General features: G+C 40.7%; 1 protein-coding gene across 1 annotated transcript in view; it reads left to right on the forward strand.

Annotated features, from left to right (window-relative positions):
* The window catches only part of LOC134637551 (transmembrane protein 65-like), a 43745-nt gene extending 31987 nt beyond the window's left edge, over positions 1–11758 (forward strand). Inside the window, exons 6-8 of the mRNA XM_063488004.1 lie at positions 1922–1964; positions 7570–7675; positions 8704–11758. Of these exons, the coding sequence (XP_063344074.1) occupies positions 1922–1964; positions 7570–7675; positions 8704–8853 (299 nt within the window). The 3' untranslated portion in view covers positions 8854–11758. The remainder of the gene's footprint in view (positions 1–1921; positions 1965–7569; positions 7676–8703) is intronic.
* The last annotated feature ends 764 nt before the right edge of the window (positions 11759–12522 follow it).

Raw genomic sequence — 12522 nt, forward strand, 5'->3', positions numbered from 1 at the left:
TGAATTGTGATGCATTTGCCCGCCCCCTCATCAGTCTGTTGATGTGCGTCAGATCTAATGCCAAGGCCCCGAAGAGGGAGAGAAAGCAGCAAATTAAAGGCACAGCCAACCTTGTCTCGTAATTACATTTGAGCAGGTTGACCACATAATAAAGTCTCAAGCTGGGCTCTCCATCACTGCTGTCTCTTCAGTGGCTGTACAGAGGTGCAGTGTTTAACGTCAGCAAGATATTGTGTTACATCTGTTTTAATCATCTTCAGAGTGTAGATTAATTCGCCTAGCATGGTCATATTGCCTCAAAGCAACCAAACATGTATCCTCCTTCAGCTGACTGAACATTGTGAGCTGCGTCTACCTCTGCTGCATAGCCAAGAATGCAGTTGTTAAGGGTATAAAGTGTGGAGCGTTCCACATTAAGCTTTGTGACCGTATAAAGTACTGGTACACAATTCAAGACAAAGCATGGGGCTATTGCCAGCTCTCTCTGTTTAAGTGCCAACATGAGGTGAAACACACTGAAAAATGTTTAAATTTATACACAGCCAGAGAGTAACGTTATATTTAGAAATTGACTAAAAATGTTTAAATAACCACATGAAATATTCATCTGACCTAAATCAGCCGAAGCAACAAGCCCCTTTTCCTTTGTGGTATTTGCTGATTTACAGTCAGATGTAATGGTGCACAGTGCAAAGATTTCTGCTGAAAGTACCTTATTTAGTCCAAATATGCTCTGTGTGTTTTGGCACCGACTCTTGGGCCAAGAGTTGCACACTTTCCTTTACTTTCCTAGCTGTTGCAACAGCTCTCGCCTCTCATTCAGAGGCTCTAGTTAAGTCGCCCGTTGATCTTGTCACAGAAAAGGAAGCTGTTTGCTTTTAACCTATTATAAACCAGCAGCTTAAAGATGCTTTGCCACAGGATGCATGTGTCTCTGCTCGCTTTGTTAGTAGAGTGTTTGTCTCTGAGTAATGTGTTTAATATTTATTGCTACAGTAGCTCAAAGATCAGATGAAAGTGCTCGAGACCTAGCCAGAGATGATGACTGTGCCTCAGCAGTGATGACACGGTTGCGTTGTGTGTTTCCTCTGGAGTGTTTCTGTAATGCTGCAGCAGCAATGCTCTGCACTCAGGGTCAGGGACAACTGAGAGAACAGGAGTAAAGCACAGGCTTTATTTTCTGTACTTAGGCACAGCTGTTACAGTACCATACGGCACATTCAAAGCATAAACAGGTGACAGTGAAGTTATTTCAGCGTTCCCTCGTCCTCTTTTACTTGCACCACAGCATGTAAGAAGCAAAACGGCAGCAGTGTGTGGTCTTCTTCTTCAGTGTGTTGTGCCTCTGCTTCTTTGATGAGCCCATAATGCACTTGGGATATCCATCATGCCCTACAGAAAAATACTGGCCCGTAATTGCTCCGTCCCTCTTTTGTATTAGTAAATAGCTGTAAGAAATAATCCATAATTACTAGGATAAATGAAGTATGCTGCATTTTGCTTCGTTTCGGTAAGGAGAATGGCCACTCAAGTACTGCAGTGTAAGGAAAGTAGAGAAGGATGCAAGGATAACTGAAGAGCTCATTTATCTCCCTCTTTTACATGTCACTACAGACAGAAAAGACACGAGATCTCATAAAGCAGAGCGTTCATCATCATGTAAGGGAAGTATACTAGACTTCACCCACAATCTGATTCACAGATCTTGTGCATCTGACACATTTATCTTTCCAGTCCTCTTTTTTTTCTCATCCTAAAAAAAGCTATTATCTCACTCAGTGTCAGGTTGTTCTTTTTCTCTTTTGTGATCCACTACAGTTGTGAAATCACAGGTATTATACTTCTGCAGGTACAAGCTTCAAACTGGCAAACAGTGTCTCTTGCCTGTAACCCATGCCTCTGCTTCTCCCATTATCTACAGCTGCTGCGCTGGGCAACCTGGTATCAGATCTGGCAGGACTGGGGTAAGACTTGACACACACACACACACACACACACACACGTTTGGTAAATTCAAACAGTTCAGTTGAAATTTAGAATCAGTCAAGGAAAGGAAGAGCCATTAATCTGATTTTACAGCAACACGTTTTCCACACAAATATACACGGATGATAATAATAATAATACTTATAAACAAAGGTCCTTTTCACATCACTTTGAGAAGGTAAAGGTTTACCATCATGTTACCCCTGTTGTTCCTGGGGCTAATTCAATAAATTGCTCATTTTTAACCAGTTACTGGATGTTGGCCTAGGAGTATGGTTTAATTAAAATGGGACTGAATTAGGTCTATATAGATTAAGTAGAAATTATTGTGTATTTAAAAGCAGCAGTTGTGAATTCTAATGACATTTTGTCCTGTAGAAAAGGGAGTTCTTTTTTATTGTTGAAGTGTGCACATAATATAATAGTTCTACATGGCATTATACTCCTGTGGCGAGGCGTGGTCTGCAGTGGTGCTGCAGGGGAGCCGGACACACCTGTGCGGCATCCGCAATCACGCCTCGCCATCTTAAAGTCTGTGCTCTGACTGTTGTCATTGCTGTTGTTGGAGTGTTGGAGCGTACAGCAACCGGGAGAGTCAATAAAGATGCTGAAAGCATGCGAACATGGACGGGTCTCCCGTGGTTTTGTTACAACCCCATATTAAAACATGAAAATTGCATGTAAAATGTAAAATTTGATTTGGACCCTGACTTTAAAATGATTTAAATGTTTGGTTTTTTAAATCCCTGAAAAATCCTTTCATTCATTTTCCTCCAATTTCTTCATTTTTATTTTGTTTCCTTTCCCAGAAACCCAGCAACAAAAACCCCATCAGATGTTTTTTTTCCCCTTTCCTGCATAATCAAAATTAAAAGAAGCAAATTAAGTAAGAATGATTAAAACACTGACTGTAAGGACTGATGAATTTGTACAGAGTAATTTAATGTGATTTCCTCAATAAAAGCGGAATGATATAGGAAAGCTTGATGGTCATGTTTCTCCGATCCTTCCATCAGCTCATGCATGACTGTTTAAGCGCCTCCTTGTGGCCACAGAGATCATAACCAGCTTCCTGAGCTGCTTCATGAGCTCAACCAGTCCCATTACTTAATATAATGGAACAATAGGGTGAATGCAATGATGGAATGCATTTATTCTCCTCCTTTTCAGTGTAAATGATACACATATGGGAACATGGATGACAGGCAGAAAGTGGAATATGCTGTTTCCTTCTGTTTTCCCTGTGATGTATTAGTCTAGTTCTTGTGGTCCATGTAAACACTCTCAGTAGGCACACACACGCGTCCGTGAGCGAGTGTGTGATTGCCGCTCAATCAAAAGAGGAAAGTGGAGCCCCCGTGGACACTTTATCAAGGTGAGACAAGGCGTGTGAAGGCCATTTGTCTGCCGCAGAGTCTCAGTGGAGCTGCAACAAGAGATTTTCACAGCAACGTTTGCGATACAGATTTTGTTCTAACAGGAAACGCTTTAGTGTCCACATAACGCTCGTCTTATAAATTACACTGGGAGTCACTTTAGTGGCTGCAGAGAGACTTCTTGCTGAGGTTGTAGGTAGACTCCAACTCTTGAGATCCCAGATGACTAATTACTGCAAATATTACTGCTGGATTTCAAACTGTTTGGTTAACAGAAGTTGGCAAAATTCCTAAATAAAAAAATCCTGTGCATGTACTTGAAAATATGCATATGACTTTCTCTTGGTGAGTTGGATTACAGCCACACTTTCAGACATATTTAGTTCACCTGGAACAAGATCAGGCTTCCCATTCCCAAGCAGCATAGATGTGATGATGTTCAGCCGCAACTGAACTCACTTTCCACCTGCATAGATGAGCCAAATGAAAGGCTCTAGAGACTGATTAAAATGCCTCTAACGAACTTACTGTGAACTGCAGCTTCCTTTAGCTTTCGTTTGTTGAAGTGCCTTTAAGTTTTATTTAATCAAGAAGTGAACTACTGAACCTGGTCCCAGACTAAGTTTTCTGTCTTAGCTGAATTCTGCTGGTTAATGTGCTTGTATGTACAGAAGATCCTGATTTGGTCATCGTGTTGGTACGCAGAAACCCACTGCAGCCAATGAATGCTTATCTCTGGGTAAAATATATATTATATGCTTTTAGATCATATACACACAGAAAATTATATACTGTACCTTTTACCAGTATAAAGTTGTTTGGTTGATATCCACGTACACTTTCAGCATGATATTTGATGTGCAGGAGTTGGTCTTCACTATAAAGTTAAGGGCGTACTCTATGCAGGCTAATGAGTGTGCTGTAACACGAGTCATAAACACTCTGGACATTGCATCAAAAGAGCCTCAAACCTGCTGATCCTCTGAGTTTAGTAACTCCCAGTTACTAAATTTTGACTATTATATAATCAAAGTGCACAGACTTAGCTGTCACTGCAGCACGTCCCTTGGCCAGTCATGCAATGATGCTTTTTAGTCCTCATAATTAAGAGGAAATCTGCTCATTTAAGAGATACTGACTCACTTGTACAGAATCTTTCATGTATGTGACTGTGCTGAACAATATGCACAACCGTTTCCACATATGTGCCAGTGCATACATATTTTATCATGTAGGAGTTCATGTTAGGCCACGTTTGTAATATTTTCCTCCATCTGAGTGTTTTAAGTATTTCGGCAAACCTAGGAAACCATCTGAATCTCCATAATTGAGCTCATGAGTCATTCTGACCATTCAGCTGGTTATTACTAATGCTTCTGTCGAGTTTAGCCTCAGCTGTTTTAGGAATTTCTTACAAATGCAATGCATCGGTGGCTTTCTGGGGCAGACAAGGAAATGCACATTAGGGACCTTTAGAGAATACAGAAGTGGAGACGCATCACCCTCCGTATCATGCCTGCATTTTCTACCTTACTCCTTCTGAATCCTGGAATAATCTGGATTATATTCCATTACCTTTCTTTAAAAAAAAGTGGCCGAATGCCTGTGTGACTGATGCCTTTTGAACTTTACAGATTAACAATAGTGACATTTCGTCAATGCACAAAATTCTGTGTGTTTTTTTCCAAACACAAGCTGAGTAACTCTATCAACGTGATGGCTTTTAGTTTCTCCAGATGTAATTTTCCAAATGATAAAATGTATAACTGGGTTTTCTGGGGCTTGCGATGCACCCGGCTCGCGTTTCAGCCTGCTTCTCACACAGTGAACAGCCTGTCTGTCTTGTTTTATGGGGTTTTTTTGGGATGAGCTCGGGCCTTTCAGTAAATTTCATCATGCCAACATTGTGATTGCTGCAGTATTTTGTTTTGGCTTTTTTTGGATACAGAGCTTGTTTATTTTGCCCTCCGCTGTTACAAGAGCACGGGTAATTTGGAATGAATTTGATCTAAAGTCGTGGATGAATGTGAAAGAAATTAGGATTGGGGCTCGGCGGTGAGACTGAATTTCAAAGAAGCGGAGAGAAAAACCAAATGCCACCCTCACTGTAGCTTACTGAGCTTCAAAGCTGTGGTCTCAATTACTTCAATTTAACCATCATTCTAAATGCGAAATAGAAAAAGAAAACATAAACTAGAGACTTAATGGCTACAGTGTAGCCACTTGAGATGCTGTAAGAAAGAATATTGTCTAATGAATCTACTTATTCTCCTCATAAGGACTTAATAGCTCATCATCTGTTATGATAAGAATCAGTCCTATTTCCACTGCTTCTGCTGCCCCATCCTGAAAGCCAGTGGGCTTGAAAGCACACCCCCCTGGACACAAATGCACAGGCAGACTTGCCTTTTTCTCAGATATGCTGTGTGCAGCTTATCGCTCCCCTAACAGCTCCAGCTGCAGCTTATTTGTATGTGCAGCCGACTGAGGATCCATTAGTGCCAGTGAGTGAAGCCGACCTGGGTCCAAATGTCAACCCATATTTCTTCCCTCACATTCAAAATCGCCTCACCTGCACCATATTTACGTGCCTTGGCACATGTAGGGTCACATGACAGTCTTTATGTCGGTTACCTTGGTTTGCATATTAGAGTCCACTTCCTCCTCTCTCGCTTCAGCCAGATAATTTTCTTTTTAATGACATTTGGCAGGCTGGCTGTCGCTTCATGTCCATTTTACACCAAAGTGGCTCTAACTGCTCACTGGAGCGTAGCAATGACCTTCTTGCTCCGTTTCCAGCACGGCAAACTGTAGAAATATTCCCACTGTTTCCAAGAGTCTTTTATTTCAGGACTATTAAGCCAAGTGTCTCTCTGGAAACAATGAACACTTTTTCCCAAACACACGAGCGGAAACCTGTCAGGTTGTGGACACATAACTGAAGCAAGAAGGGAGGCACCTGAGCACAATCAGGAGTGCCACAGCTGAGGCCCCCTGTAGGTTAATCATTTTCATTTCTGTCAAATGATATGGGATCCTTTCATTTCTAACGCATTACCCAGTCCATATCAGAATAGAGATCCAGCAGAATTTGTTTCCCTATTAAGACCTGATCTAAATGAAAGTGTTCCTTCATTTATTTGAGCACTTTTTAGGGTGTTTTTGCCCAGGCCCCTCTTTAAAATAATGTGTTTTAAAAAATGCAATTTTGTAAATGTTTATATTTTTCTTTCAATCTTAAAACATAAGGTATAGCATTTCAGACATTGTCCACATCGTGGTGATTTCCGTGGAGCACTCTTTATCTGCTGCAATCCGTCATTGGTCCGTGATCTGTGTAAATCCACGCAAAGCCCTGGGACTGAGTTAATTTATACACTGTTGAAAGCTTCCTCTTTTACTCCATCTGTTGTTAGAGCTGAGATTTGGCATCCTGCTGGGTTTATGAACATCAGCGACAGGAAGCAGACCGGAGCATTAATCTGTTGATTTATTTTGTCGTTATTAGCACCGACTCTGGTTGTTTGCTTTGCTGCCCTTGGTAGGGAAGTATCATGTTAGCATGGGTTTATTGAATTATGATATGTAATGGAGAAAATTATCAACGGGGGGATTATTATATAAACAGAAACAATGCAAACACAAGGCAGAGGTGAATTCAGTCTATTACAAAAAATAGCCGGAAGCCTTTAACAAAACCAGCTTTGATACAATATTGGTTTGTGCATGCCACATTTTACAGAGTGAGACTTTTTATTTCACATTATGTTTCTTTGATTTTCTTTTTGTCACAATAACATTTCAACAAAATCACAAGACTTTGGTATTCAGACTTCATTTGATTAGAAAGTTTTGATGGATGATGTTTGTGTGTGTGCATGTGTGAATATACAGCACTGTGCAAATATCTTGAGCCACTCCTCATTTCTTTGTATTTTTGCTTTCAATGAGAAAAATCACAAAACGTTTTTGCCTCATATTTCGTGTTTCCATTTATGTCTGTGCTTTTCAAGAAGTCACTGCACCTATTTCCCATTTCCATAGCAAAATATTAAATAAAAGAGGGGTTGCTCAGGACTTTTGCACAGTACACTGTATATAGAGCATTCTATCAATAGAATAATGCTGTCGCTGCAGTTTGCTGAACTGTGTTAAGTGCCCTCCTATTTAATTCTTTTTCCATCCATCGGTCTCTCCCTCTCCTCAGGCTGGCAGGTTATGTAGAAGCGTTGGCGTCTCGGTTGGGGATGCAGATTCCTGACCTGAGCCCAAAACAGGCTGATATGTGGCAGACAAGAGTCAGCTCTCACACGGTGGGTATAGAAACAGTTATAGAATTTGCTCTGGTTCGCTCCCCCAATCTGAACGACTCCTGATGTGCGAGGATACGAGTGAAAGTACTGCAAAAAAAAGTGTTTCTGTTGCGTTTCTGTTTACTGTGCAAAATGCACATCAGACCAGGACAGGCCTTTGCACGCTGACAACTCAAACACGAGTAACACAAGTCTGTGTGACGGGGCCCATCTTTCAAATGTCATAAAAGGAAATGGGACCTGGCGATCTTTAATATGCTTTAAAGTGCTGAAGCATGAAATATAATAAGCTACAGTGATTAGTCTGGCACCTGGCTGGTTGCTAAAGGCTGCTGTGGCTTGTGAGGAAATTGTTTTAATAAATACAAGCCTAAAATAACATATCGGTCTTTGGAGATTTTAAGTGTTTGCTTCCAACCCTTTGTTAGCGTTACAGTAAAGAGGGTAGGTGTGGCATGAAAAGCACCGAGCTCAATAAAAAAATGACAATAAAGACCAATTTACAGTTACATAAACAACTTTTAATGCTCCAAGTCAAAGTTATAAAAAGACAATTGGTTTTACATTTGTGCCTTTATTGAACCTAGTGAATTTTAACTCGCGCTGCAGGCTGGAGAAACCTGTCCACCTCTGTGTAAATGACTTCTCCACAGGGTTCGTGGATTCAGCTGCTCCAGTTAAGGAGACCAGATTGGAGATGTGGGTTGTGGATATGTCAGTTTGTATAAATTAAGGCCACTGGGTCTGTTTTTCAGACAGAAATCAGCTTTTTTCAGTAAATAAAGGAGTATAGGGATGCACAGAGGCTACGAAAGCCGAGGGTTTTCATCAGACAACAATAAGGCGGGCTTTCTGCAAATAAAAGAAAAAGAAATTTGAGGGTCTCTCAAGGATTTGCCAACCTGCAAAGATCACACCTAGAGAACAATATGCAATCCTGAAATGAATGAAGAATAATCCCACGGTAACAATGTGCAGAAATCCCTCCATCTTTGCTAAAATCTTTGTTGTCTTCTTCCCGCCCGCAGGGTAAAGCCATCGGCGTGGGCATCGGCTGCATCCTCGGTATGTTTCCCCTCCTCTTCTTCAAGGACGAGGATGAGAAGAAAGAAGGCCAGACGGAGGTGAAGGAGCAAACGCAGTCACCACCTGCTCCAACAGAGAGCAGCAAAAACTGAGGCGAGGCTAGAGACAACTACTATTCAGAATCCGTTTGAATGCTTGACTTAATCTGACGCCGACTGCTCTCGCCTTGTGCGCTGGAGCGTATGGAAATATCAGTGAACTCCATACGGTCCAATCGCACAGCTCAGTCGAACTATCTGAGGTATTCTGAAGAGGATTTTAGATAATATTGATCACAAACTCTGAACTTAAGCACAGGAGGCTCGTCATCTCTCGAAGAAACAACAGGACTGCTGCTACCTGATCCCGTAACCTCACTTCGTCTCGACTGACCGACACGGTCATTTGTCTAAGACACCTCCTCTAAACTCTGACTATAGATGGCTAGATCGCATATAGGTTAACTGACAGCTTCATGCACCCCCTGAAATATTATAGGAGAAAACCCAGTTAGAGCTCAGTCGTGTTATAAAGTTCTTGTTTTCTGTCAGAAATCTTGAAAACCTTACAGGGAAGACGGAACGAAGTCAGTTTAGTGTTCCAGATCAGCCAATGTTTAAACACCTTTTCCGTGTTTCCTTGTCAGTTTTTGGTGGTTATAAACCAAGAACACAGTGTCTTCAGTTCCTAAAGCATGTAAGCTTCTGGATTTGAGCAAGTCCTGCCTCATCCACAGGCCTTGACAACTAGTCGGCTGCAGGTGGTTAAATCTGTAACACCTGAAAGCTTCTTCTTTTTCTCCTCAGTGATGCACTGCATATGCGCACCTAAGCTCTGCCAAAGGGTTCACACAAATCACTGAAGAAGTTAAATGTATTTAAAAGTCCTACAAAATATTTTAAAGAAGAGGCAGAGGGAGGAAGAGGCAGTGAACAACGATATGAAGTATAAACTGTGGATCACCTGAATCCTCTTTCCTCATTTGCACTGATCCTCCAGTTCATATGTCCATATTTGCACCCACTGGACGAAATACAATATATCCCCTCAGAGGTGAGATGATATTCAACCTCTTCTGAAAACAGCCACACGTAGAGGTGGAGGTTTGGGGGGAGATGAATGTTATTTTGCATAATGTGACTGCTGTAGTGTTTTCATTTTGTGAGATTAACTGTTACGGTGTGTGCAGACGGGCTGCATTTCTTCCTGTCCCGCACATCTATTGTGTGTTACTGCCCTCCGCTGGCCGATAGACGGAGATCTGGTTGTTTTCTTTCAACTTGGTGGACCTGCTAAGACCCCCCCTCCCCACACACACACACACAGGCTAAAATTCACCACAGCTCCCACAAACCTTAGCTGCTAGTCTCCCTCGGTTATAATTTCCTCTTTTTTTTTTCTTTTTTTTTTTCTTTTTCCCCGGTTATAATTTCCAACTTTCCTCACATCGCTCATCACCCTGTAATTATTGTTCTGAATGATTCTCCTTCAGGAGCTGCACTGAAGAAGGTAAATGTGTTTAGAAATATACGAGAGGCAGCTCTGCGTCACAGCAAATGTATTTATTTTGTTATAATATTCAGACTGGTATTCATGTACGTTTGTATTGTGTTTCTTCTCTATCTCAAAGGGCCGTGAAAATATTTATCAGCACAAAATATACCTAAGTGAGTATATTTTAGCAGCTTTCTATGCCATGAAGGACCCAGCGGCTGACCGCTTTATGTTACAGTCTGAACTCACTACGCTTGTTCTAAAAAGACTAAGGAGACCTACCCTGTATATGACTGTTTTCAATATTTACTGCGTGGGTAAGAGTGATCCTGAAGAGTGCTAATAATGAAGAAAATGTAGAAAATGAACGCGTACATATATGTAGCTAGGATTTTTGAGTTTGTATTTTTATCTTGATTGCTTGATATCCACCTTGCATGCACTGTTAATAAAAAGAAACCTTAATTTAAAAAAAACAGTATGTTGTAAGGTTGTGCATCACAGCAGGATGTGACTCACTGGAGGTGGATAAAGGTGAGGTAAAGTACTCAGGCTGGAATAAGATGCACAAGTTATTTAAAATAAATAAAAACTATTTTGTGGCCACAAAGAATCATGTGCTTCAATTTAAGATGGCTAGTGATAAACTTCAGTTGCTTAAAATTGGATTGTCTGTTCAAAGCAAAAAGGATTTTATGAAGGATGGGAAAGGTTTGCAGTAATAACAGCAATTTGCCTCTTTGAACCGCGCCGTTAAATGGCCTGTCCAGGCTTTAAGGCTCTCTTCAGTGTGCCAGCCGCAGTAAAAACATATAATCTCAGTTAAAGTATGGTAATATGACGGTTACTGCCTTTTCCTGGATACCATTTAAAATACACGACTGAAGTTATTGTGCTATTGAGGGCCAACAAGATCTCCAGTTCACAGAAATTTTGAGCTGATGCGTCCTTTTGAGCTGCGATCTCTTTTTGTTGTTGTTTTTTGAAAATAAGGTGGGAAAAAGAAATGTTTGAATCCAGCATGCTGCAGTCAAATGCATGCATTGAGGATCTTTTTTGTTTGACGTTCTGGTGTTCCTCGAATGCTGTGAGTTGGTAAGTTGTTTAAATTCATTGCATTGGTACAAGCAGGAGCTGAGATCAGCTTCATCTTTCTAGGAAACTTCGTTTTAGCCGAGAATAATCAGTTTGCCCAGTCGCTCCTGTGTCATGATGGAGTCCAAGGTGCTGAAAAATTCATGTTTTGCTCTCTGTGAAGGTAAAGATTTCTGTTGTTTGTGAGCAAACACTGAATATGTGCTCTGTGCAACTGTATAAAGAATAGAACCATTAAAATAATCCTTAAATATAATGTAGACGGACAAAACTGGTGTAGATTATAGGAGTGTGTTGCTGTGTTTTGTTTCAGAATTGATCTGCTTTGATTAAAGTTACGACCTGGCTGCAAACATCTTCCCTAGTGTGGACTTTGCCAGAATGTTCTGCATGAGGACGCTGTTTTTAAATGTATCTGTAAGGTTCACATTAAATGCGTAGCCTGCAGCTCTTCAGCCATCAGGCTATCTGCAAATGATGATTAATTTTGCCTCTTCACACCAACGCAGTGGATGTTAAATCAAATCAAGATGGAATTAAAGTGCAGACTTCCAGGTTTAATTCTCAGGGTTTAGCAAAAGTATTTCATTCACTGTTTAGGAATTACAAGCATTTTTTTTTTTTACTACAAAGTCCTCCATTTTCAGAGGCTCAGGTCAGCCTCAAGTAGGAAAGTCATTTCAAAACTTTGCCTTTGGATCATTAACATTCTGTCAGCTTGGGAAAGTGAAGCTGTGCTTTTCTTTATCTGATCCAGGAACTTCCAGCCTCTTCTCCTTTTTTAATATCTCTTCCTACTCCTGTGCAAGCGTTTGGATCAAATAGTAGCAAAGATTTAGGACTAGCACAGAATGCATGAACAAATGAAAGACAAGGACTGAGCCTGAACAATAAGTGGAGGCTTTTTCTTGTTTTATATTGTTTATTAAGGACAGTTGAATTTTTGTTTTATTTGTTTCGATGATGAAATGTATGATAATCTTTTCTTTTTTAATTCTGTAATTTGATGAAACTTCATAGATTGGTCATGTTTTCCTTTCATCCTGTACATTTTTGTAGCTTGTGTGGAAAACTTATCCAACTTGTTTCCACATTTTTAGGTGACAGGCTGAGGATTTTTAAGAAACATGCAAACACTAAAGCTGACAAAATAGGTGCACACTCTCACCTTTTCTAATCCCTCTAGATGATTG

This window comes from Pelmatolapia mariae, linkage group LG10_11 (assembly GCF_036321145.2).
Source record: "Pelmatolapia mariae isolate MD_Pm_ZW linkage group LG10_11, Pm_UMD_F_2, whole genome shotgun sequence".
NCBI lineage: Eukaryota > Metazoa > Chordata > Actinopteri > Cichliformes > Cichlidae > Pelmatolapia > Pelmatolapia mariae.